Raw genomic sequence first — 27,477 nt, 5'->3', positions numbered from 1 at the left:
ATGCACCAATCAAAAGACACAGAGTAACAGAATGGATAAAAAAGCAAGACCCATCTATATGCTGCTTACAAGAAACTCACCTGAAACCCAAAGACATGTACAGACTAAAAGTCAAGGGATGGAAAAACATATTTCAAGCAAACAACAGTGAGAAGAAAGCAGGGGTTGCAGTACTAATATCAGACAAAATAGACTTCAAAACAAAGAAAGTAACAAGAGATAAAGAAGGACACTACATAATGATAAAGGGCTCAGTCCAACAAGAGGATATAACCATTCTAAATATATATGCACCCAACACAGGAGCACCAGCATATGTGAAACAAATACTAACAGAACTAAAGGGGGATATAGACTGCAATGCATTCATTCTAGGAGACTTCAACACACCACTCACCCCAAAGGATAGATCCACCGGGCAGAAAATAAGTAAGGACACGGAAGCACTGAACAACACAGTAGAGCAGATGGTCCTAATAGACATCTATAGAACTCTACATCCAAAAGCAGCGGGATATACATTCTTCTCAAGTGCACATGGAACATTCTCCAGAATAGACCACATACTAGGCCACAAAAAGAGCCTCAGAAAATTCCAAAAGATTGAAATCCTACCAACCAACTTTTCAGACCACAAAGGCATAAAACTAGAAATAAACTGTACAAAGAAAGCAAAGAGGCTCACAAACACATGGAGGCTTAACAACACACTCCTAAATAATCAATGGATCAATGACCAAATCAAAATGGAGATCCAGCAATATATGGAAACAAATGACAACAACAACACTAAGCCCCAACTTCTGTGGGACACAGCAAAAGCAGTCTTAAGAGGAAAGTATATAGCAATCCAAGCATATTTAAAAAAGGAAGAGCAATCCCAAATGAATGGTCTAATGTCACAATTATCGAAATTGGAAAAAGAAGAACAGATGAGGCCTAAGGTCAGCAGAAGGAGGGACATAATAAAGATCAGAGAAGAAATAAATAAAATTGAGAAAAATAAAACAATAGCAAAACTCAATGAAACCAAGAGCTGGTTCTTCGAGAAAATAAACAAAATAGATAAGCCTCTAGCCAGACTTATTAAGAAGAAAAGAGAGTCAACACAAATCAACAGTATCAGAAACGAGAAAGGAAAAATCACGACAGACCCCACGGAAATGCAAAGAATTATTGGAGAATACTATGAAAACCTATATGCTAACAAGCTGGGAAACCTAGGAGAAATGGACAACTTCCTAGAAAAATATAACCTTCCAAGATTGACCCAGGAAGAAACAGAAAATCTAAACAGACCAATTACCAGCAACGAAATTGAAGCGGTAATCAAAAAACTACCTAAGAACAAAACCCCCGGGCCAGATGGATTTACCTCGGAATTTTATCAGACATACAGGGAAGACATAATACCCATTCTCCTTAAAGTTTTCCAAAAAATAGAGGAGGAGGGGATACTCCCAAACTCATTCTATGAAGCTAACATCACCCTAATACCAAAACCAGGCAAAGACCCCACCAAAAAAGAAAACTACAGACCAATATCCCTGATGAACGTAGATGCAAAAATACTCAACAAAATATTAGCAAACCGAATTCAAAAATACATCAAAAGGATTATACACCATGACCAAGTGGGATTCATCCCAGGGATGCAAGGATGGTACAACATTCGAAAATCCATCAACATCATCCACCACATCAACAAAAAGAAAGACAAAAACCACATGATCATCTCCATAGATGCTGAAAAAGCATTTGACAAAGTTCAACATCCATTCATGTTAAAAACTCTCAGCAAAATGGGAATAGAGGGCAAGTACCTCAACATAATAAAGGCCATCTATGATAAACCCACAGCCAACATTATATTGAACAGCGAGAAGCTGAAAGCATTTCCTCTGAGATCGGGAACTAGACAGGGATGCCCACTCTCTCCACTGTTATTTAACATAGTACTGGAGGTCCTAGCCACGGCAATCAGACAAAATAAAGAAATACAAGGAATCCAGATTGGTAAAGAAGAAGTTAAACTGTCACTATTTGCAGATGACATGATACTGTACATAAAAAACCCTAAAGACTCCACCCCAAAACTACTAGAACTGATATCGGAGTACAGCAAAGTTGCAGGATACAAAATCAACACACAGAAATCTGTGGCTTTCCTATACACTAACAATGAACCAACAGAAAGAGAAATCAGGAAAACAACTCCATTCACAATTGCATCAAAAAAAATAAAATACCTAGGAATAAACCTAACCAAAGAAGTGAAAGACTTATACTCTGAAAACTACAAGTCACTCTTAAGAGAAATTAAAGGGGACACTAACAGATGGAAAATCATCCCATGCTCGTGGCTAGGAAGAATTAATATCGTCAAAATGGCCATCCTGCCCAAAGCAATATACAGATTTGATGCAATCCCTATGAAACTACCAGCAACATTCTTCAATGAACTGGAACAAATAATTCAAAAATTCATATGGAAACACAAAAGACCCCGAATAGCCAAAGCAATCCTGAGAAAGAAGAATAAAGTAGGGGGGATCTCACTCCCCAACTTCAAGCTCTACTATAAAGCCATAGTAATCAAGACAATTTGGTACTGGCACAAGAACAGAGCCACAGACCAATGGAACAGACTAGACAATCCAGACATTAACCCAGACATATATGGTCAATTAATATTTGATAAAGGAGCCATGGACATACAATGGCGAAATGACAGTCCCTTCAACAGGTGGTGCTGGCAAAACTGGACAGCTACATGTAGGAGAATGAAACTGGACCATTGTCTAACCCCATATACAAAAGTAAACTCAAAATGGATCAAAGACCTGAATGTAAGCCATGAAACCATTAAACTCTTGGAAGAAAACATAGGCAAAAACCTCTTAGACATAAACATGAGTGACCTCTTCTTGAACATATCTCCCCGGGCAAGGAAAACAACAGCAAAAATGAGTAAGTGGGACTATATTAAGCTGAAAAGCTTCTGTACAGCAAAAGACACCATCAATAGAACAAGAAGGATCCCTACAGTATGGGAGAATATATTTGAAAATGACACATCCGATAAAGGCTTGACGTCCAGAATATATAAAGAGCTCACACGCCTCAACAAACAAAAAACAAATAACCCAATTAAAAATTGGGCAGAGGAACTGAACAGACAGTTCTCCAAAAAAGAAATACAGATGGCCAACAGACACATGAAAAGATGCTCCACATCGCTAATTATCAGAGAAATGCAAATTAAAACTACAATGAGGTATCACCTCACACCAGTAAGGATGGCTGCCATCCAAAAGACAAACAACAACAAATGTTGGCGAGGCTGTGGAGAAAGGGGAACCCTCCTACACTGCTGGTGGGAATGTAAGTTAGTTCAACCATTGTGGAAAGCAGTATGGAGGTACATCAAAATGCTCAAAATAGACCTACCATTTGACCCAGGAATTGCACTCCTAGGAATTTACCCTAAGAATGCAGCAATCAAGTATGAGAAAGATCAGTGCACCCCTATGTTTATCGCAGCACTACTTACAATAGCCAAGAATCGGGAGCAACCTAAATGTCCATCGATAGATGAATGGATAAAGATGTGGTACATATACACAATGGAATACTACTCAGCCATAAGAAAAGGGCAAATCCAATCATTTGCAGCAACATGGATGGAGCTGGAGGGTATTATGCTCAGTGAAACAAGCCAAGCGGAGAAAGAGAAATACCAAATGATTTCACTTATCTGTGGAATATAAGAACAAAGGAAAAACTGAAGGAACAAAACAGCAGCAGAATCACAGAACTCAAGAATGGACTAACAGGTACCAAAGGGAAAGGGACTGGGGAGGATGGGTGGGTAGGGAGGGATAAGGGGTGGGGAGAAGTAGGGGGGTATTAAGATTAACATGCATGGGGGGGTGGGAGAAAAGGGAGGGCTGTACAACACAGAGAAGGCAAGTAGTGATTCTACATCATTTTGCTATGCTGATGGACAGTGACTGTAAAGGGGTTTATAGGGGAGACCTGGTATAGGGGAGAGCCTAGTAAACATAATATTCGTCATGTAAGTGTAGATTAGTGATACCAAAAACAAAGAAAAAAAAAAAAAAAAAGGGCAGTTCCTGTGTGGTAACCTCCAACGAGTTCTACACAAGGGTATAAAAGGCATATAAAAGTGTAGGCAAAGGGTCTGTTTGTGTTTATACAGAGGATCAAAGCCTAATTGGGCTACCCCGAAAATGAACTAAGTACGATATGAAAAAGAACTTCCAACATCAGCACTCTCGGGAAGACTCATGCCAGAAGATGATCATCAAAAAACACCAACAAAGATCCACGCACTGCTACAGCTGTAGATGCACTCATCCCACCAGTTCCTGGACTTGCCATGGGAATGAGGAAGGAGATATCTAAGCTGGCCTGTGCATACAGTAAAACAACAAATTTGACTGGATCTATACTGTTGGAACTCAACCAAGAATTTGGAGAAGTGCAAATTGTAGCACTCCAAAGTCTTACAACTACAGACTATTTACTGTTAAAAGAACATATGGCATGTGAACAGTCCCCAGGAATGGGTTGTTTTAATTTGTCTGATTTCTCTCAGACTGTTCAAGTTCAGGTGGACAATATCCACCATATCACAGATAAGTTTTCACAAATGCCTAAGGTACCTAACTGGTTTTCTTGGTTTCACTGGAGATGGCTGGTAATTACAGATATGCTTTGGTTATGTAACTATACTCCTATTATGTTAATGTGTGTGCGCAATTTAAGTAGTAGCTTAAAACCTATACATGCTGAAGTTACTCTACAAGAAGATTTGTCAAAGAAATAATCAATCTTCCCATGTTTTCTTCCGCCTGCTACTTCTATAGCTTTTCTTCTTCCTTCCTAATTACAACCCTTAAATAGAATTCGTGCGTCATATCAAATTTACCGAGTATCATAATTCTTCCAAGTGGTAAAGATACCTCAAGACAAATGCTGGGCATAGAAGCCACAGGGCATAAATATGCAAAGAAGTAAAAAGCTAACCTTTTCAAACAATAAGGCTTCCCTCTCACTTACCAACTTCACATTTCCCTGTATGGCCCCGGAAGATGACTGGTTAGCCAGAGACGGGTAAGATTCCTCAAGGGAGGAACAACCTAAGACAGGCACAGTTGCAGGGGGCCATCAGGTGAGAAATTGGGGATCAACAGAGGTGAGGCTTAGAACCTCACCCCCCCTGTTCTGAGAGAAATCTTCTGCATACGTGGATGTTTTATTGCCCTGGTCTAGCTTGGATTAACACATAGTCTACAGGCACACACCTGATCACCTACATGTGCTCTCTTACAACACTAAACTATGTTTTCTACCTTTATCTTGTATCTACCTACCACTTCAGCATTTTATTAAAAATAATAATAATAAAGAGAGAAATGTGGTATCCACATATAAATCAAGTATAAAAACCAAATGAGTATTCATATTTGAACTGACTGTTTATAGTTCATAATGCATGAGCAAAACCGAAAGTTTCTGTGATGACTGCCCTTGTACTGTTCACTATGTAACTTATTCACTATGTAAGAATTTGTTCTCCATGTAAGAACTTGTTTGTTATGCCTCAGAAGATTGGAGACTGACGAAAATTAGGCTTGGGGTGGATTAATGATTGTGCATTGAGCATTGACTCCCCTATACAGAATTTTATTGTCGTTAACAACCATTTGATCAATAAATATGAGAGATGCCCTCACAAAAAAAAAGGACAGACTTCCAATGGTAAAATAAATAAGTAACCGGGATGTAATGTATAGCATAAGGAATATAGTCAACATATTGTAACAGCTTGGTAGGGTGATAGCTGGAACCTAGAATTATGTATATAAATGTTTTATCACTGTGTTGTACACTTGAAACTAATGTAATGTAATACTGTGCGTCAACTACCCTTCAATAAAAAATATTTAAAAAATAAATAAATAAATAAATAAATATAGAACTCTTCAAATTTTCTATTTCTTCCAGTTTGTTTGCTAAATTGTGTTTTTCAAAGCAACTTGTCTAAAACTCATCATCTAAGTTGTCTGGTTTAATAGCATAAAGTTGTTGTACTGCCCTCTAGAAATCTTAATGTCTGTGGGATATAGAGTGATGTTCCTTTTTAATCCACAGCATTACTAATTTTATTTTTTATTTTCTTCCTTATCAGTCTCCCTAGGAGTTTATCAAATGTAATAGTTTTTCTCAAAGAATCCAGTTTGGCTGTTCTGTAAATCTGCTTTGTATTTTTCACTAATTTCTGTTCTTACCACTATTATTTCCTGCTTTCCACTTACTGTGGGTTCCATTTCTCCTTTTCCTGGCATCACGAGATAGAAACTTAAATCACAGAGTTTAAACCTTGTTTTTCCTAATATTTACTTCTTGAGCTTCAGACCTCCTCGTGGTTACTATCTGCATCCAACAGCTGAGGAGAACCGAGGGCACAAGGAGCTGTTAAAAACCGCCCGGGAAAGCCCGAATCTCAAGTCTCTTTTCCTCAGCAGGTTCATTTCTACATCACTAGGCTCCACCTCACCACAGTGGAGAAAAATAATTTCCAAACCTAAGAGTTACCTAAGGTAAAGAAAATATTTTAATCTTTGCCCTTATACTCCAAGAAACTTTAAAATTAGACTGTCCATCTTGAGGACAAAAACCACATCTGATATGCTTAACACTGGGTCCCCAGATGAAGAACTGGGTCTTGACCACACAGGTCTGGCTTTTGCCCTTGGATTCTGGAAAGTACTCTGCTGACCCCCGGAATGTCACTCCTGACAGGAGTACCCACTTGCCCAGTCGTACTGGGGAGTCTAACATGTGATCTGGGGGACTGGCCACACGTGCACAGTAGTTTCAGGTGAGGTCAAACCACTCCAGAAAGACCGACGATGGGACTCAGGACAGGGATTTGGGGTCGCCTGGGCCATCGACCGGCCAGGTCACGCAACGAAGCCCCAGTAGGGGTTCTGGACACCTCCACGCCTGCTGTCACACCCCAGCACTCGGAGAGCGGTGCACCCTGGCTCCACAGCAAGAGGCAACAGAGCTGCTGCTTCCCCTGGGTAATTTTCATGTGCATCCTCTCCCTATAACAAACTATAGATAGTGTGTGTATGTATGTGTATAATAGTTTAAAGTGAGTCTGTGGGTCCTGCTAACAAACAATCAGTCCCCCAAACCTGCAGTCAGGTGTCAAGTGAAGGCCTCTTGGGGCCGGTGCCCCTACCTCTGTGGTCGGGCCCCAACTCCAGCTCATGTCCACTACAGCAGTACCACGCAGGATGTGCCCAATAAATGTTTGATTAATTAACAAATCAGGTTCTGAAGACAGGCTTCGGGTATTTCCAATCAGGGGCATAAGGACAGACAGCTATCATGGGCAAAAAGATGGCCAACCTTGACCGGACATAACTGAGCCTGGCACCAATTGCTGTGAGGTCCCGTCTCACCATGACCACCGGGTAAGCAGAGGCACTTCCTGGGGACACTGCTCCATGACGGTCAACAAGACCCTTGAGGCCCATCCGTGCTGCCCAGTGGGAAGCACCTGGGCAGGGATGACGCTCAGCAGCAGAGACGCCTGGGAAAGGACCCTCCCGAGGCCTCAGTGTGCCCTCTGACCCGGCCCCCAGCACCACGAGGGCAGGTGGCAGCTCTCTGTCTACCTGCAAGGCGGAGTTCATGAAGCACGTGTTCCCCAGGTTTCCAAGTCCACAGAGCCCAGGCTGCACATGAGCTGACGAGGGCTCCTGCCGATTATATGCAGCAGAGAGGCCAGGTCCCCTGGAAAACACAACCCCGGCGGCAGTAAGAGTGAGAGCTGTAGTCATGCCCCAAGATGCCCATGGGGGCCTCTGGGCTTCATCTGGTAATAAGCTCGGACGCGTTCTCTCCAGTTCCCCTCCAGCCCTCCAGCCACCAGCTCCTCAACTCTGGCCCGTGATCTGACATGACAGCAGGTGAGCACATCCTTAAGAGGAGAACTGCTAGTTCTCTGCTCTCAGGCTTTGCCAAGTGCTAATTTTCTGTCCCTCGGGAAGGCTCACTGCTGGGTGACTTCAGGGGAGGCACAGTGGTTACCAAGATCAAGAGCTCGCTCCCGCCACCCCCGCCAGGCCGCACTCCGTCCTGACTGTGCCTGAGCTCCTCCCCTCTCACCTCACCCTCTTCCTCCACCCCGTCTGTGCTCAGTGGCAGGTGCTTGGAGAAAGGATCACAGCTATGCAGTGGGGAATAGCAGGGCTCTCCCACAGCTAAGCACCCTCCCCTCAGAGCTCTGCTGCCACACAGCCAGCCCGTGTCTTCACAGACAACGCAGTGATCCCCATGACCACCAGCGATGTAGGCTGTGGGGAAAACACCAGCTCCTAAGAGGACAAGAATGTCAGTCAGAAGGAGGAGGCACACCTTGCTGGGGTGTGCCACGGAGTGAGAAGCCGCACGCAGCGCGTCCCCGTGGGGCGCCCTCAACCGCTCTGCCTGGTGGGGAGCCCAGGACATGCTCCCCAGGCTCACCTGGGAAAGGACTCGGAAGGGGGCACAGGGAAAAGTATGCCCTTACCCCCTGCTGACGCCGGAGCCTTGCATCCCCGCACTCCCTGAGCCATCACCGTTCGCCACGGGAGAGGCAGACCTTGAGGAACAGGGACTTGCTGATGATTTCTGAGAGGTAGAAAAACTGCTAGGCTCAGCGCTTAATCTGGAAGAGAGAAGCAAAAAGAGGGCTACTGACTCTGTGCGAAGGGCAAGCCCTGTTCAAGATGTCTCTTCTCAAGAAATAACTGTTTTCCGTGTATAGTTATTTAAAATAAATTGGAAAGGCCTGTTTTCATGCTACTTCAAGATAAAGTTTACTTACCCGAAAGAGTTGAGAAATTAACTGGCCTCCCTGTCTCATTCTTCTGCATGGTCACACACCAGATCTTTCAGCAGGATAAGCCAAAGGCTGATCTCCCGCACCCACTTTTATGTTACTTTTAAGAGTTACCAGTGAGAGATACAGAAAAATGGCAGTAGGAGATGAATTTCCCCCAAAATACTTGACCCAAATTAAAAAGCTGGCTCTAAGTACACTTGGAACAGGAAAATAGCAATTTGGTTTCCCTATGCCCTTCAGGGGGAATTGCCTTTTCCTCAAACTAACCAAATATGAGTAACCTTCCTTTTATTTTTTTTATTAAAGTATCATTGTTATACAGTCTTATAAGGTTTCACACAAGCAACACTGACACTGCTCACTACAATCACCCATATTACCAAGCCCCCACCCCCACCCCACTGCAGTCAGTCCATCAGATGCCACACGGTCACTACCTGTCTCCTGGGTGCTGCACTGTCTTCCCCGGGACCCGCCCACACACCACGAGGGCCAATCACAATGCCCCTCAATCCCCTTCTCCCGCCCTCCCCCCCTCCCCCCTGCTAACCGCTAGTCCCTTCTTGGAGTCTCTGAGTCTGCTGCTGTTTTGTTCCTTCAGCTTTGCTTCGTTCTTATACTCCACAGATGAGGGAAATCATTTGGTACTTGTCCTTCTCCGCCGGGCTTATTTCACTGAGCATAATACCCTCCAGCTCCATCCATGTGGTTGCAAATAGTAACCTCCCTGTTTCAACCTCATGTTTCAATATTTTTCACAGCATCTTATCTTAGATTGATTCTACTTTCAGATTAATTCAAGGACTTAACTGCCCCAAATCTTAAACTGATTATCAATTTTCTACTAAACCCATATAAGAACATGTAGAAGAAAGTGAATTGTTCTACATTGTTTCAAATGCATACAACTGTCATTCTCCTTCACGATCTGGGGTTATTCTTCGGCTACAGAAAATGACTAAGATGTGCTCTCCAGGGCAGGCCCGCCCTCCTGGCTCTGCTCTGACCCAGGCTCCCTGTGAGGAAGAGCCCAGCGGGTCAGCAGGTAAGCAGGTAAGGAGTGGCTGTGTGCCACCTGCAGAGTGTGCGTCAGCTCCTCTCCCCGTGTGGAGGCCACGGGGAGGGGAGGCCCCCAGCCTCTCACCCCCAGCAGGGAGCAGCTCTCGCCCTGAAGAACACTTACTTCAGGGGCCACATCCTCCCAAGCCTGCTGAGTGAGACTCGCTAGAGCCAGGCGCTCCCACCACACGCGCGGCATAGTGAGGCCTGCCCAGTGGGAGGCGGGACTTGCGCCTCCTGCCAGACAGGAAAGTTGCCACCCAAGGCTGGTCTGATGGGGCTGCCTCGTTATCACAGGTCAGGAAACAGGTACTGTGGGACAGTAGTGGTTTGATACCCCCTTTTTAGTAACTGCCCACTGGGAGCCTAGGCTATTCCCTTAAACTTAAACAAGAAAGCATCCACAAAAGCCATTACATACATCCAAGACCTGTCAATTTCCTAAACAGATGTTTATGGTTGAGATGAGAGAGTAAAGAAAAATTTTACTGGACATTTAAAATGTTCTAGAAAACACTGCCAGTCCTTTTCAGAGTAAATTCAGTCAAAAAGAAACCCACTGGTGAGTACAAGTATATGTCAGAAAATTTGAAAGTCTACCCTTGACAGATAAATCAAAAGCAAGATCTCTGTGCACACAAGTGACTTACATCTGGGAGACACATGGGCATCTGTCATTGTCAAGCAACAACTCCAGGACATACCTCGGGACACTGCAGGCTGGGAAACAGGCATTGTGGAAAACACCTGGTTCTCACGTGCATGTACTCGGAAAGCCAAGACCCCGCCCTCCCTCCTGGCGGGCCTCATGCCACAGACACTCTGAAGACAGCGGCTATGCCTTCCAGTAAGGATCCCTCTGATCCTGAAAGACTTCTGCGCAAGTCTCTGGCCCCCAGCCCCTCCCCGCTGGGACACTTTTTGTGCCTTGGCAGGACCAGTCACTACCAACTGCAACTCAAACGTGCGCTAAGCCCAGGGTGGAGGTCCAGTAGCACCCATGCCTGCCCTTCTTACTCCACGGGGACCTACCTGCTTCTCAGCTGCCCCTCAGGCTGAATGCTGCTCTAAGCATGAGCCCACCCTTTACTCCTGACCACGAGGATCAGGAGTCCAGCATCAGGCGTGCTCAATAAGGGAACAATGAACTCAGCCAGATTCTCGCTGCCTTCCCAGTATCCTAGGCCATGCTCTCCCCACAAACACTGCTGGCTCTCTTCTGCGCACACTCACATCTTCACTGCAGCAACACTGGCCTCTCACGGCTCTGGGCATGTGACTTTTAAGAGGACCATGTCGTGGTTCAGAGCTAACCAGGCCTCGCGGACCTCAGGCATGTAAGAGTCAGAGAGCGAGAGGGAAATGAGGCCAGGACTACAGAACACATCCGAAGCACTCGCACAGAGGCTGAAGCAATCTACAAGGAAGAGAACACTATCTGAAAATGCTCAGAATTTATAAGGTGGTCCTCACTCGTGAATGAATGAGTTAAATGAAGCAATTCACTATGCTGCTCTCCACCAGGATGTTTGTATGTATGAACAAAATGGACTCTCCGGGTGGGTTTAAAGACAAGGATTAAGCCCATCAGTGACTTTCCCCGGATGACACTCACACTCCCTTGATGTCCTTCCCCATCCTCCCAATTTTAAGCTGTGTGTCTTCTTTGATAGACAAAGTGCCACTGGGCATGGCTGCTGTCTTCCAGCTGATCTGAGAGCTGAGTCGACCACCTATACTTGCACTAGTCACGGCTGCTCCAGGCTTAGTTCTGCCCCTTGTCCACACTCTTCCTTTCCTCCGGTCTGCCTTGCCTTCCACTGACTCTCCCATTGTAGATGTGGCAGCTTCCTAGCCGCCTTCCACAGTCCTGTGGTTCACATGAAGTGCAGCTGTCCTTGAACAACACGGATTTGAACTGCAGAGGTCCACTTACACGTGGATTGTTTTCAATAAATATATTGGAAAACGTTTTGGAGATTTGTGACAATATGAAAAAACATTTTATCTTACCTTATTGTAAGAGCACAGTAAATAACATGGAATACATGTGTCAATGGACTTAATATTATTGGTAAGACTTCTAGTCAACAGGAGGCTGTTAAGTTTTTGGGAGTCAAAAGCTACATGCAGATTTTCAACTGCACGGGAGGTCAGCACCCCTAACCTGAATTGTTCAAGGGCCAGCTGTATATATTTTACTCTTCTATTTTTACATTATCCGAGGCCACAAACGGTCCAGCAACATAACAGAGGAGCTGAGTTGCTAATAATACCAGCACTGGACTACCCACCTCAGACACTCTCTTTAGGAGAAACTGCTGCAGCCACTAGGGAAAACAATACAGCTATTCTGCAAAAAACTGAAAACAGAAATACTATATGACCCTGTAACTCCACTTCTGGGAATGGACCCAAAGTAAACAAAATCACTAGTTCAGAAAGTTATGTGCACACCTTTGTATGTTCAAAAAGATGTATGTTCATTGCCACGCTATTCCCAATAGCCAGGACAGGGAAGTAACCCAAGTGCCCACCGACAGAGGATGGATAAAGATGTGGTACCTACACACAATGGAATGCTACTTGGCTGTGAAAAAGGAAATCTCCCCATGTGGGACAATATCGATGGACCTAGAGGACATTATGCTCAGGACAAAAACCAGACAAAGATAAATACTGTATGATTTCACTTATATGCAGACTCTAAAAAACAAAACAAACAAAAAGAAATGGATCCATGGGGGCATGGGTTATAGGGACAAAAGAAAGAGAGAAAGAAGAGAGAGAGACCATAAATATTAACAACACACTGCTGGTCAGCAGAGGGAAGTGGGTGGGGGAATGGGTGAAGTAGATGAAGGGGATAAAGAGCTACAACCTGTGAATTGTAAAATAAATTAGTCACAGGAATGGACACACAACATACAGAATATAACAACAATACCGTAACACCTTGGCATGGTAATGGGGTGGCTGCTTACTGTGGCAAGCATCTAGTAACATATGTCCCTATGTTGTACATCTGAAACCAATATAATATTGTGTATCAACTTTATTCCCATTAAAAAAAGAAAAAGAAAAATGTAAGCATCTATCCTGCTTACACACTGATTCTCAAGTCTTCCTTAATTGCCACCAAACCTCTCCTAATCAATATACCATATTTCAAATATATAAATTCTATTTTTATATTTCTGTGGCTATTCCATCAAGTTTTTAGGATCTGTTTCAGTTCTTTTTCTCCCAATTACTTAAACTTAATCATGTGCATGTCTCCCCAGCCGTAGTAGTTCACGGCATTCTCATCTCCTATGCTCCTTACTGCCACCTGTCACTTCACCTGGCTCCCAGGTTGAGATCACACAAAATTTACTTCTAGATTGTTACTCATGTAGGTGGCTCTCTTAAACCTTTTTTCTTATTTATTAAACTTTTACTTAAGTATTACATAGAAAAATATGTAAATCATGGGAGTACAAAAACCGAGGCCTTTACACCAAGTTGCACACATCTACAACGAGCACCAGCCCAGCCCCCAGGCTTCCTCCTCAGCTCCCTGTGGCCACAGCTCTTCCCAAGGCTAACTACATTGTGACCTTGGGCTCTCCTTAGGCCGCACATCCGGGGCTCACACAGCACGCCAGGACACTGTGTATGACACTCCACGCTGCCACAGCTCTAAGTGCACTGTGCACACAGCAGTTCTTCTATCCAGTCTGATTCCGGCAGACATTTGGGTCAGCGCCAGCCTGCGACGATGACAGTGGTGTCAGGAACATGTGTAAACTTAGGTTTGGGTAAACACGGAATGTACTTCTGTTGGTTGTATGCCTAGCAGTGGATCCCTGAATTATAGATTCTTTGTTAACAATGATTCTTTATTAAGCACTCGATGCCAAATCTCCTAAGATCCCTGTACCAATTTGCATGTCCCATCAGCAGGGACCGACAACCCAGGTTGCTTCACATCTCCCACAGCACCTGGCACTGTCTTGTCATTCAGCCATCCAGAAGGGTGCGAAGAGGCACTGGCTGATTCTCATTTGCCCCCCGTGGATGCCAGCTGAGGCTGAGCGCCCCTCCAGATGCTTGCCTGGGCATCCTCTTCTGTGAAGTGGCGGTCTTGCCCCTCTTCCCAACAGTATTGTCTCACTTCCTTTTTGCTGATGAAGAGGGGTTTCTTTAAAACTCTGGATTAACCAGAGGTAGGGAATCCGGGATCTCTGGGCACCCTAACCCCTGGGCTGCAGGGAGCAGGGAGGCCCCTTACGGAGATAAATAGCCTCCCAGCCGCTCCTGCTCCAACGCGACTCCACCACTTTGGAGCAGCTGCCCGAGCCAGGCCACGCCCACGGCAACAGCGGAGATTAACTCCATAGCAGCCGGGCAGGAAGCAGAAGCCCTGTCTGCGCGCAGCTGCGCAGCACAAGCCACTAGAGGTCGCTGTTCTCCCAGGAGAGGAGGGCCACAAACCAACAAGAAAGGAAGTCCTTCCAGCCGTCACTCGTCCCAGCTCTGCAAACTATTCCTATCACCATGAAAAGGCAAAGCTACAGGCCGACAAAGATCACAGAGACAACACCAGAGAAGGAGACAGACCTAACCAGTCTTCCTGACAAAGAATTCAAAATAAGAATCATAAACATGCTGACAGAGATGCAGAGAAATACGCAAGAGAAATGGGATGAAGTCCGGAGGGAGATCACAGATGCCAGAAAGGAGATCGCAGAAATGAAACAAACTCTGGAAGGGTTTATAAGCAGAATGGATAGACTGCAAGAGGCCATTGATGGAATTGAAATCAGAGAACAGGAACGCATAGAAGCTGACAGAGAGAGAGACAAAAGGATCTCCAGGAATGAAACAATACTAAGAGAACTGTGTGACCAATCCAAAAGGAACAATATCCGTATTATAGGGGTCCCAGAAGAAGAGAGAGGAAAAGAGATGGAAAGTATCTTAGAAGAAATAATTGCTGAAAACTTCCCCACACTGGGGGAGGAAGTAATCGAACAGACCACGGAAATACACAGAACCCCCAACAGAAAGGATCCAAGGAGGACAACACCAAGACACATAATAATTAAAATGGCAAAGATCAAGGACAAGGAAAGAGTGTTAAAGGCAGCTAGAGAGAAAAAGGTCACCTATAAAGGAAAACCCATCAGGCTAACATCAGACTTCTCAACAGAAAACCTACAGGCCAGAAGAGAATGGCATGATATATTTAATACAATGAAACAGAAGGGCCTTGAACCAAGGATACTGTATCCAGCATGACTATCATTCAAACATGACGGTGGGATTAAACAATTCCCAGACAAACAAAAGCTGAGGGAATTTGCTTTCCACAAACCACCTCTACAGGACATCTTACAGGGACTGCTCTAGATGGGAGCACTCCTAGAAAGAGCACAGCACAAAACACCCAACATATGAAGAATCGAGGAGGAGGAACAAGAAGGGAGAGAAGAAAAGAATCTCCAGACAGTGCATATAACAGCTCAATAAGCGAGCTAAGTTAGGCAGTAAGATACTAAAGAGGCTAACCTTGAACCTTTGGTAACCACGAATTTAAAGCCTGCAATGGCAATAAGTACATATCTTTCAATAGTCACCCTAAATGTTAATGGGCTGAATGCACCAGTCAAAAGACACAGAGTAACAGAATGGATAAAAAAGCAAGACCCATCTATATGCTGCTTACAAGAAACTCACCTGAAACCCAAAGACATGTACAGACTAAAAGTCAAGGGATGGAAAAACATATTTCAAGCAAACAACAGTGAGAAGAAAGCAGGGGTTGCAGTACTAATATCAGACAAAATAGACTTCAAAACAAAGACAGTAACAAGAGATAAAGAAGGACACTACATAATGATAAAGGGCTCAGTCCAACAAGAGGATATAACCATTCTAAATATATATGCACCCAACACAGGAGCACCAGCATATGTGAAACAAATACTAACAGAACTAAAGGGGGAAATAGACTGCAATGCATTCATTCTAGGAGACTTCAACACACCACTCACCCCAAAGGATAGATCCACCGGGCAGAAAATAAGTAAGGACACGGAAGCACTGAACAACACAGTAGAGCAGATGGTCCTAATAGACATCTATAGAACTCTACATCCAAAAGCAGCGGGATATACATTCTTCTCAAGTGCACATGGAACATTCTCCAGAATAGACTACATACTAGGCCACAAAAAGAGCCTCAGAAAATAACAAAAGATTGAAATCCTACCAACCAACTTTTCAGACCACAAAGGCATAAAACTAGAAATAAAATGTACAAAGAAAGCAAAAAGGTTCACAAACACATGGAGGCTTAACAACACGCTCCTAAATAATCAATGGATCAATGACCAAATCAAAATGGAGATCCAGCAATATATGGAAACAAATGACAACAACAACACTAAGCCCCAACTTCTGTGGAACACAGCAAAAGCAGTCTAAAGAGGAAAGTATATAGCAATGCAAGCATATTTAAAAAAGGAAGAACAATCCCAAATGAATGGTCTAATGTCACAATTATTGAAATTGGAAAAAGAAGAACAGATGAGGCCTAAGGTCAGCAGAAGGAGGGACATAATAAAGATCAGAGAAGAAATAAATAAAATTGAGAAGAATAAAACAATAGCAAAAATCAATGAAACCAAGAGCTGATTCTTTGAGAAAATAAACAAAATAGATAAGCCTCTAGCCAGACTTATTAAGAAGAAAAGAGAGTCAACACAAATCAACAGTATCAGAAACGAGAAAGGAAAAATCACGACAGACCCCACGGAAATACAAAGAATTATTGGAGAATACTATGAAAACCTATATGCTAACAAGCTGGGAAACCTAGGAGAAATGGACAACTTCCTGGAAAAATACAACCTTCCAAGACTGACCCAGAAAGAAACAGAAAATCTAAACAGACCAATTACCAGCAACGAAATTGAAGCGGTAATCAAAAAACTACCAAAGAACAAAACCCCCGGGCCAGATGGATTTACCTCGGAATTTTATCAGACATACAGGGAAGACATAATACCCATTCTCCTTAGAGTTTTCCAAAAAATAGAGGAGGAGGGGATACTCCCAAACTCATTCTATGAAGCTAACATCACCCTAATACCAAAACCAGGCAAAGACACCACCAAAAAAGAAAACTACAGACCAATATCCCTGATGAATGTAGATGCAAAAATACTCAACCAAATATTAGCAAACCGAATTCAAAAATACATCAAAAGGATCATACACCATGACCAAGTGGGATTCATCCCGGGGATGCAAGGATGGTACAACATTTGAAAGTCCATCAACATCATCCACCACATCAACAAAAAGAAAGACAAAAACCACATGATTATCTCCATAGATGCTGAAAAAGCATTTGACAAAGTTGAACACCCATTCATGATAAAAACCCTCAGCAAAATGGGAATAGAGGGCAAGTACCTCAACATAATAAAGGCCATCTATGATAAACCCACAGCCAACATTATATTGAACAGCGAGAAGCTGAAAGCATTTCCTCTGAGATCGGGAACTAGACAGGGATGCCCACTCTCTCCACTGTTATTCAACTTAGTACTGGAGGTCCTAGCCACGGCAATCAGACAAAACAAAGAAATACAAGGAATCCAGATTGGTAAAGAAGAAGTTAAACTGTCACTATTTGCAGATGACATGATACTGTACATAAAAAACCCTAAAGACTCCACCCCAAAACTACTAGAACTGATAGCGGAATACAGCAAAGTTGTAGGATACAAAATCAACACACAGAAATCTGTGGCTTTCCTATACACTAACAATGAACCAACAGAAAGAGAAATCAGGAAAACATCTCCATTCACAATTGCATAAAAAAAAAAAAAATACCTAGGAATAAACCTAACCAAAGAAGTGAAAGACTTATACTCTGAAAACTACAAGTCACTCTTAAGAGAAATTAAAGGGGACACTAACAGATGGAAAATCATCCCATGCTCGTGGCTAGGAAGAATTAATATCGTCAAAATGGCCATCCTGCCCAAAGCAATATACAGATTTGATGCAATCCCTATGAAACTACCAGCAACATTCTTCAATGAACTGGAACAAATAATTCAAAAATTCATATGGAAACACAAAAGACCCCGAATAGCCAAAGCAATCCTGAGAAAGAAGAATAAAGTAGGGGGGATCTCACTCCCCAACTTCAAGCTCTACTATAAAGCCATTGTAATCAAGACAATTTGGTACTGGCACAAGAGCAGAGCCACAGACCAATGGAACAGACTAGACAATCCAGACATTAACCCAGACATATATGGTCAATTAATATTTGATAAAGGAGCCATGGACATACAATGGCGAAATGACAGTCTCTTCAACAGATGGTGCTGGCAAAACTGGACAGCTACATGTAGGAGAATGAAACTGGATAACTGTCTAACCCCATATACAAAAGTAAACTCAAAATGGATCAAAGACCTGAATGTAAGTCATGAAACCATTAAACTCTTGGAAGAAAACATAGGCAAAAACCTCTTAGACATAAACATGAGTGACCTCTTCTTGAACATATCTCCCCGGGCAAGGAAAACAACAGCAAAAATGAATAAGTGGGACTATATTAAGCTGAAAAGCTTCTGTACAGCAAAAGACACCATCAATAGAACAAAAAGGAACCCTACAGTATGGGAGAATATATTTGAAAATGACACATCCGATAAAGGCTTGACGTCCAGAATATATAAAGAGCTCACACGCCTCAACAAACAAAAAACAAATAACCCAATTAAAAAATGGGCAGAGGAACTGAACAGACAGTTCTCCAAAAAAGAAATACAGATGGCCAACAGACACATGAAAAGATGCTCCACATCGCTAATTATCAGAGAAATGCAAATTAAAACTACAATGAGGTATCACCTCACACCAGTAAGGATGGCTGCCATCCAAAAGACAAACAACAACAAATGTTGGCGAGGCTGTGGAGAAAGGGGAACCCTCCTACACTGCTGGTGGGAATGTAAGTTAGTTCAACCATTGTGGAAAGCAGTATGGAGGTACATCAAAATGCTCAAAACAGACTTACCATTTGACCCAGGAATTGCACTCTTAGGAATTTACCCTAAGAATGAGGCAATCAAGTATGAGAAAGATCAGTGCACCCCTATGTTTATCGCAGCACTACTTACAATAGCCAAGAATCGGAAGCAACCTAAAAGTCCATCGATAGATGAATGGATAAAGAAGATGTGGTACATATACACAATGGAATACTACTCAGCCATAACAAAAGGGCAAATCCAACCATTTGCAGCAACATGGATGGAGCTGGAGGTATTATGTTCAGTGAAACAAGCCAAGCGGAGAAAGAGAAATACCAAATGATTTCACTTATCTGTGGAATATAAGAACAAAGGAAAAACTGAAGGAACAAAACAGCAGCAGAATCACAGAACTCAAGAATGGACTAACAGGTACCAAAGGGAAAGGGACTGGGGAGGATGGGTGGGTAGGGAGGGTTAAGGGGGGGGGAAGTAGGGGGGTATTAAGATTAGCATGCATGGGGGGGGTGGGAGAAAGGGGAGGGCTGTACAACACAGAGAAGGCAAGTAGTGATTCTACAACATTTTGCTATGCTGATGGACAGTGACTGTAAAGGGGTTTATAGGGGAGACCTGGTATAGGGGAGAGCCTAGTAAACATAATATTCGTCATGTAAGTGTAGAATAGTGATACAAAAAAAAAAAAAAAAGGCAGTCCCTGTGTGGTAACCTCCAATGAGTTCTACACAAGGGTATAAAGGGCATATAAAAGTGTAGGCAAAGGGTCTGTTTGTGTTTATACAGAGGATCAAAGCCTAATTGGGCTACCCCGAAAATGAACTAAGATACGATATGAAAAAGAACTTCCAACATCTGCACTCTCGGGAAGACTCATGCCAGAAGATGATCATCAAAAAACCCCAACAAAGATCCACGCACTGCTACAGCTGTAGATGCACTCATCCCACCAGCTCCTGGACTTGCCATGGGAATGAGGAAGGAGATATCTAAGCTGGCCTGTGCATACAGTAAAACAACAAGTTTGACTGGATCTATACTGTTGGAACTCAATCAAGAATTAGGAGAAGTGCAAATTGTAGCACTCCAAAATCTTACAACTACAGACTATTTACTGTTAAAAGAACATATGGCATGTGAACAGTCCCCAGGAATGCGTTGTTTTAATTTGTCTGATTTCTCTCAGACTGTTCAAGTTCAGTTGGACAATATCCACCATATCATAGATAAGTTTTCACAAATGCCTAAGGTGCCTAACTGGTTCTCTTGGTTTCACTGGAGATGGCTGGTAATTACAGATATGCTTTGGTTATGTAACTATACTCCTATTATGTTAATGTGTGTGCGCAATTTAAGTAGTAGCTTAAAACCTATACATGCTGAAGTTACTCTACAAGAAGATTTGTCAAAGAAATAATCAATCTTCCCATGTTTTCTTCCGCCTGCTACTTCTATAGCTTTTCTTCTTCCTTCCTAATTACAACCCTTAAATAGAATTCGTGCGTCATATCAAATTTACCGAGTATCATAATTCTTCCAAGTGGTAAAGATACCTCAAGACAAATGCTGGGCATAGAAGCCACAGGGCATAAATATGCAAAGAAATAAAAAGCTAACCATTTCAAACAATAAGGCTTATCTCTCACTTATCAACTTTACATTTCCCTGTATGGTCCCGGAAGATGACTGGTTAGCCAGAGACGGGTAAGATTCCTCAAGGGAGGAACAACCTAAGACAGGCACAGTCGCAGGGGGGTCATCACGTGAGAAATTGGGGATCAACAGAGGTGAGGCTTAGAACCTCACCCCCCCTGTTCTGAGAGAAATCTTCTGCATACGTGGATGTTTTATTGCCCTGGTCTAGCTTGGATTAACACATAGTCTACAGGCACACACCTGATCATCTACATTTGCTCTCTTACAACACTAAACTATGTTTTCTACCTTTATCTTGTATCTACCTACCACTTCAGCATTTTATTAAAAATAATAATAATAAAGAGAGAAATGTGGTATCCACATATAAATCAAGTATAAAAACCAAATGAGTATTCATATTTGAACTGACTGTTTATAGTTCATAATGCATGAGCAAAACCGAAAGTTTCTGTGATGACTGCCCTTGTACTGTTCACTATGTAACTTATTCACTATGTAAGAATTTGTTCTCCATGTAAGAACTTGTTTGTTATGCCTCAGAAGATTGGAGACTGACGAAAATTAGGCTTGGGGTGGATTAATGATTGTGCATTGAGCATTGACTCCCCTATGCAGAATTTTATTGTTGTTAACAACCATTTGATCAATAAATATGAGAGATGCCCTCAAAAAAAAAAAAAAGATATATACATTAGTATGCATAATGAAATTCATTGTTGGCATTATTATTTTGAACAATTTTTTAACAGTTGGATTAAGTAAAAAAAAGAAAAATACAGTAGTTTGGGTGGACATTTAATAATGTAGATAATTGTTGAATCACTCTGTGTACACTTAAAACGAATATAATATCAAGTATCAACTCTACTTCAATAAAAAAAATACAAGAATAAAACAAAACAAAAAAACCTCTGGATTAAGCAATTTATGAGATGTGTATTGCAAACAGCTTTTCTCACTCTGTGAACTGAAGTTCCCAAAGTTCACCCACTCTAGGCAAGTCCTCCTCCATGGCTCACAGCGCTGTGCCTCGTGAAGGAACCTGCTCACCCCAAAGGCACCACGTCCCAGCTTCTCTGGGCAGCAGGGTGCCTCGCTGGCGCACAGCCCCACGCAGGCCACGGGCCTTGCCCTGGGCCCCCAGCACCGCTCCTCCCCAGGGGTCCTGGAGGGCAGCTCCACGTGGAAAGCCTCCTAAGGTCGACTGTGTCAGAGAAGGAACTCATGTCTTCTTTTCATTTAACGAATGGTTTAGCAGGCTACAGAATTCTAGTTTTAAAGTTTCTTTACTTTAATACTGAAAACTTTCTCATAAATCCACTGCTGCTGTTCAGAAGTTTAATACTGATTTCCTTTTTACTCCTTTGCAACTTTTTCTTTAGGAAAGATCTAGAGTTTACACCTTTGTTGTTAAAGTCCACTGTAATGTCTGTAGTCACAGGCCTGCGGTCTGTCTTGTGTTTAGCATTCTTTGTATCAAAGACCCTTCCCCTGTCTGTGACGTCCGAGGAGCTCTCAGTCCCTCCGTCCTCCAAGACTTCCTCCCCTCTGGCCCATCACTTCCCCTCCACTTCTGGGCTCCTGCCATGCGGACACTGACGTTCCTGCTCCCGTCCTCCCCCGCACCTTCCCCCTGCCGTCTTCCACCTCTGTCCCTCCACGGGGCCTCCGGGAATTCCTCACCCGGACCCTCCGGCCTGTCCCACCTTCGGCTCCATGCCACCCGCTCCTCACCCAGCCCTGAGCACTGTTCCTAAGCGTGCCTCCGAGTCCCCTCCGGTCCTCAGCCCCTCCTCTTCCTGAGGATATGTACTTTGCTTATTCCGTCCTGCACTGCATCTGGGAGCATGATTCTGCTGCTGCCAGCCCAGACTGCCAACCTGGGGTCTTCCTCCTACTCCGGCTGCACTCGCACCGGGCTGCCCGAGGCTGTCCGCCAGGAGGGACCGAGCTTCTCCCCTCCTCCCCATGCCCCCCACCTCCCCGAGAGGCAGGGCCGGACTCCAACCTCGCAAGGACACAGGCCTGCCACCTCTTCACCTCGGGCCTCGCCCCGACTCTCCGTCCTCCGGCTCGCCTCCAGGCTGGCCTGCGGTCACTTGCCCTGCCATGTTCTTTCCCCGCTAAGCCCCATGCTCACTGCTGACCCCAACCTCACTCCTTCACAGCCATGTTCAAACAGCAGCTCAGTGGGGCCTCCACATCTTCCTGGTTAAATCCACCCCTTCCCAAAGACTAGCACCTGCTGATTTTCTTCCCTGAAAAATACCACTAGACACGTGTTTTATCTGTTTTCTGCTCCTTAAGGGTAGGGACTTTGTTTTGTTTACTGCGGTACCCTTAGCATTTGGAACACTGTCTGGCCCTGCTGGGGGAGTGGGGAGGAGAATGAGCCCCATGAATTCCACTCAGGGCTGATCTGCCCTTGAACACTTTCCCGGAGACTAACTGCCAGGGCACCTCAATGAGGCTCTTCACCAGAAGTTTCTCGTTCCCTGGACTCAGGACTTCCAGTGTGGTGGGAGAGAAGCAAGGCTGGGGGAGGCGAAGGCCCGGCCGGCACCAGCCTGCTGTGCGGCAAGCTGTCCGCCCTGCCTTCAGCCTGGGCTCCAGCTGTCTTCTGTCTCCCCAGGGCATTTCACAGCTTTTACGTTATTTTCTCTCAGCTCTGTGGCATTTCCCATTCCAGGATGGGAGCCAGCAGCCTGGGCTGGCCTGTCTCTGAGTGCCACTGTCACAAGTCACCATTAACTCAGTGGCTTAAGGCACCACAAATTCACTGTCTCCAGCTTTGGAGGCCAGATGTCTAAAATGACTGAGTGAAAATCAGAGTATGGCAGATCTGTGCCCCTCTCTGGAGGCTCTGGGGTCCCGGGGGCTACCCACACTCCCAGCTCAGGGCCGCACAGCTCCTCACACCTCCCTCCTGACGCCCTGGTCTCCCTCTCTTATCAGGACACATGAGGACGCTGGGCCCACCCAGGACAATCCAGGACCATCTCTCCAGCTCAAGATCTGTAGTCACATCTGCACAGCCCCTTCTGCCATGTACTTATAGGTTCTGGGCATTTGGACGTGGGCATCTTGGGGGGTGGGCATTATTCTGCCCACCACAGCTAGGAGCTGGTAACCAGGGTTTCTTAACTGGAGTCCATGCCTAGGCTCCTGGGTATCTGTGAAACTCTTGAGATTTTTAGCTAAATATGTGTCTTCTTGCATGCTCCTCCAAAGAGAACTCCTAGCTTTCATGATTCCCAAAGAAGTAGCAGCCCCTGGTTACGGAGTGGCCACTATCCAAGGCCTGAGTGAGGGAAAAGCACAAAGACCAACACTGTCCCCTTAACTATCAGAACAGATACAACCTCTCCATCTTATACTGTACGAAAAAGTCATCACTTCTTCTTGTTCCCTGCTCAGGACATGCTCAATTCCATGCCACACAGGAGCACCTCCGGAGAGGCCTGGAGGTGCAGTTTAGCAGCAGAATCATTCCACCAGCACCCAGACCACTGGGCACGAAGGCAGCGGGACGTGAAGTCACACCACACCGGGCCTGAGCCCCCTCCTTTTCACCAAGGCCTGACTACAGGTGGAGAAAGGGACAGTCCGTACAGACACAGCCCTTCAGCCAGACGGCGTCCCCAGAGCCTGGCCCTTCCCCTCCCCTCCTCTCCCCTAGTCATATGACCTTGCTTCCCCCAGACCTGCCCAGCAGACTGCATCCCAGAAGCCAGCACTATGGACTCAGGATAGGAAACCCACGGTGCTGTCGTCTGGGAAGCTTCCAGGGCACAGGCAGCTGCTCGGGACTGTCTCTCTTACCCGCACGCCCAGTGCCAGGGAGGAAAGCGCACTTACTTTGCCTGCAGGGTCTGCCTGGGCCACGTGCCGTCTTCATTCTGGGGCTCTATCACTAGCACCTGTGTGAGGGGGACCCGTATGAGGACCGTGCAAACCAGCCCACTTCTGCTGGCCACAGCCTGGGTGGCGCTGCCGCGGGGGCCTGTCTGGGCCTCCTACCTGACCCTGGTACAGCCCGGCATCCTGCACAGTGCTGTCCAGCTTGCTCAGCTGCTCGTAGGTGTTGCTCATGTACTTGTTCCACAGCCGCGTCTCACGCTCTGCAGGAATGTTGAACAGCTTCCGCATCTCCTTCTCGATGGTTGCTAGGGACAGGCGGAAATGTCACTCATGGCTCTGTCCAGACGTGAGGCTCTGCACAGCCACAGCAAGCTAATGCCTGTCTCCTCCCTTTGCAGATGGCTGCCGGGTGCTGGGGGCCCCACGTTCTGACTGACCTTGGCCCCTGTGACTCCTAAGGCCAAACATCTCCCATGGGACTCCTGCTGCACTCACAGGTACAAAACTTTCCCTGTGCTTCCCCTCCTCTGATGGTGTGGGTCCCACAGAACCGTGAGAAGCTTATCTCTGGAGTCAAGACAGATCCAGCCGAGGATACTGAGTCTGCCAGGTCCCCACTGAGGTCTCTGCGTGAGGCACACTGAACTCTCTGAATCTGGGTATCTTCCTTATTACCCCATGTCAGGTGGGCAGGAACCATGCCCAGTGGGCCACGTGCTCCACGAAAATCCCCTGGGGGGCAGACTCCTAGTCAGGATGGTAACCATAGCATGGCTTGATCTGGGTAACAAACCTGAAGAGGGTGTTGCCACTCCCTGCCCACCAACCACAATGCTCGTTTGCACTGGGTTCCTGGAAGCCCAGCCCAGCCACTCACCAATGGTATCTGCCTTGCTGAAATGGCAACTCAGCACTTTGGTGGGATCGCCATTCTCACAGAGCTTCAGTTCCAGCAAATACACCTCTACCTTGCAGTGCTTGATGAACAGGCCATGCTCCACCACCTGCAAATAAGAGGCACAGGGCATGGAGGAGGGACTGTGCTTCCACAAGGCAGTGGCAAAAGGCGGGATCCATGAGATAATCGTTTAAGTGATGAAGGGGCTTAGAAGTTTGGATTTTTAAAGCCACTGCCATCTGATCTAGGACTTAAGGGTCTTTTTTTCCCCCATTAGGAAGCAGAGCTTACAATAGCTCTGCGTGTCCCAAAGTGGGGATGGTGGTGCCGGCTCTGCAGGGCCTGCTGCATCAGAGGACTAGAGGCCAGAGTTAAATCCCTTGGCACAACGTGCACATGGCAGCACTGTGGACATTAGGTGATGCTGGCCTGCCCCTAACCTTTTGATCCCCAACTCCTCTTATGGTCCCAGGTTTCAAGCTGAAGAAAGAAGGTAGTTCTAGTTCTAAACAGTGACTGAGAAGCACGGCCTCGGGACTGCAGCTCTCCCCTGCTCTGCTGAGGGCAGGGCGCTGCACAGCACACAGAACAAGTTCGCCCAGGGCCCACCGGTCAGCAGGCACACGGGCTCTTCTCATGCTCCTCTGCCAAGGGAACAACTGTGGGAGTCAGACGGGTGGTGGTCTCCTCCGAGTCCTGGCTACAAGAGAGGCCAGCCCCCTGGGTTGTATCCCAGAGCCTGCCTTCCCTCCAGACCATACTCTTCTATGGGCTGTTAGAACCTGTTTTCTGAAATGCTCAACAGTGTGGCCAGACTCTTAAGCACAGGGAGAAAGCAGTATCAGAGACACTATCAGACAGACATTACTGTAGGCCCATATGCCCCAGGGGGATTTCTCTCATAGGGCCTTCCAGAAAGTGCTCTCATGACACCAGACACACCCAAAGTCCATGGGCAGCCCTGATGTTTGGAGGCCCACTCAGTACAGCATCCTAGGTGAGCAGCCTTACTCACGCCACTCACAACCACAATTCCCTAAAGAGAACCAGAAAAAAGGCCCCAAACACCTCCACTGTTGCAACCCCTAAGGTGCACCCAGTATCCCAGAATGCCAACACCCAGTGGCATCCCCAGGAAGCACGCAGACACGGGCTGGCAGGGTGACAGTTGTGCACTCACTTTTCTGACGATTGGCTGCTGGCCCTCTACACAGCCATACCAGGTTAATAACTTATTCCAGGCCTCAGCTGGGACCAGTACATAGTCCAATTCATCAATTAAATGTTCTTTCAAGGTCTGACTCTCAGGATCTGAAAAAGGAAAACAACACATAATTCACTGCTCTCTCCCCAGAAGTGTCTGCTTTACATGATTCTTAGGTACTTCTCAGACATGAGAAAAGTATTTATAGGAACAGGTACAAAATTTCAAAATTCTGTCACTGGTCATAACACAGAGCAAATCTGACTACTCGTCTTTCACTATGCTTTCCGAACATTCCAGGAAGAACTTGTCCTTCCTCTACAACTGGAGACAGAAGCAGGGAGGAAAGAAGAGAGAAAAACTCCAATTTATATTTTCAAAGTGTTTCTTAAAATTGTTAATTATGAATATTTATAATATTCTTAATGAAACTGTCAAAAAATCAAATATAGCCTTACCCTGAAAGATTCATCAAAAAAGCAAACAAATGAGTCACTGACATTAAGTTTCTTTTATCAAGAGTCACTGAGCACTCTTAGCTTTCAACACTCCAAGTTAAAGCCCAGCTGGACAGGCCCCGTGGAGGGAGCCAGTCTTTAAAACGACAGACATCTGTCTTGCATTCAGCAAGGATGGGCAACCTGGCTGGAGTCAGAAGTGGTCGCTGACGGAGGGCCAAGGAAGACTGAACACCGCCCACCAAGGGAGCCTCCCGGCTAAGGCAGGGCCATTCACATTCACTCCCACAGGGGCAGCCACTGTTCCCCAGACAAATGAAGCCACCAACCAGGGAAAGCGAGAA

At 45.2% G+C, this 27,477-nt stretch overlaps 1 protein-coding gene and 1 long non-coding RNA gene across 9 annotated transcripts in view; both read right to left on the bottom strand.

Annotated features, from left to right (window-relative positions):
* Positions 1 to 27,477, bottom strand: part of USP4 (ubiquitin specific peptidase 4) — a 51,049-nt gene that overhangs the window by 18,743 nt on the left and 4,829 nt on the right. For 4 of the 8 annotated variants that reach the window (XR_005023243.2, XM_036878244.2, XM_036878246.2 and 1 more), the window contains exons 3-8: positions 26,652 to 26,782; positions 25,451 to 25,577; positions 24,733 to 24,878; positions 24,571 to 24,632; positions 8,615 to 8,752; positions 7,719 to 7,836 (exon numbers count right to left, since the gene is read on the bottom strand). Coding sequence is in view for 7 of the 8 variants with exons in the window: in XM_036878244.2 (XP_036734139.2) it covers positions 7,719 to 7,836; positions 8,615 to 8,752; positions 24,571 to 24,632; positions 24,733 to 24,878; positions 25,451 to 25,577; positions 26,652 to 26,782 (722 nt within the window). In the remaining variant the exon portion in view is untranslated. Of the gene's footprint in view, positions 1 to 5,999; positions 6,143 to 7,718; positions 7,837 to 8,215; positions 8,421 to 8,614; positions 8,753 to 24,570; positions 24,633 to 24,732; positions 24,879 to 25,450; positions 25,578 to 26,651; positions 26,783 to 27,477 lie in introns of those variants that run through there. The other 4 variants (XM_036878252.2, XM_036878245.2, XM_036878254.2 and 1 more) reach the window with 4 other exon arrangements.
* Positions 9,641 to 24,563, bottom strand: LOC130679216 (uncharacterized). The gene is made up of 3 exons (XR_008992324.1): positions 24,259 to 24,563; positions 21,622 to 24,221; positions 9,641 to 14,179 (listed from the first exon to the last, which is right to left on the bottom strand). It is a non-coding gene; the product is annotated as an uncharacterized LOC130679216 (long non-coding RNA).

This window comes from Manis pentadactyla, chromosome 1 (genome assembly GCF_030020395.1).
Source record: "Manis pentadactyla isolate mManPen7 chromosome 1, mManPen7.hap1, whole genome shotgun sequence".
NCBI classification, from domain to species: domain Eukaryota; kingdom Metazoa; phylum Chordata; class Mammalia; order Pholidota; family Manidae; genus Manis; species Manis pentadactyla.
This window is presented reverse-complemented; position numbering and strand designations above follow the sequence as displayed.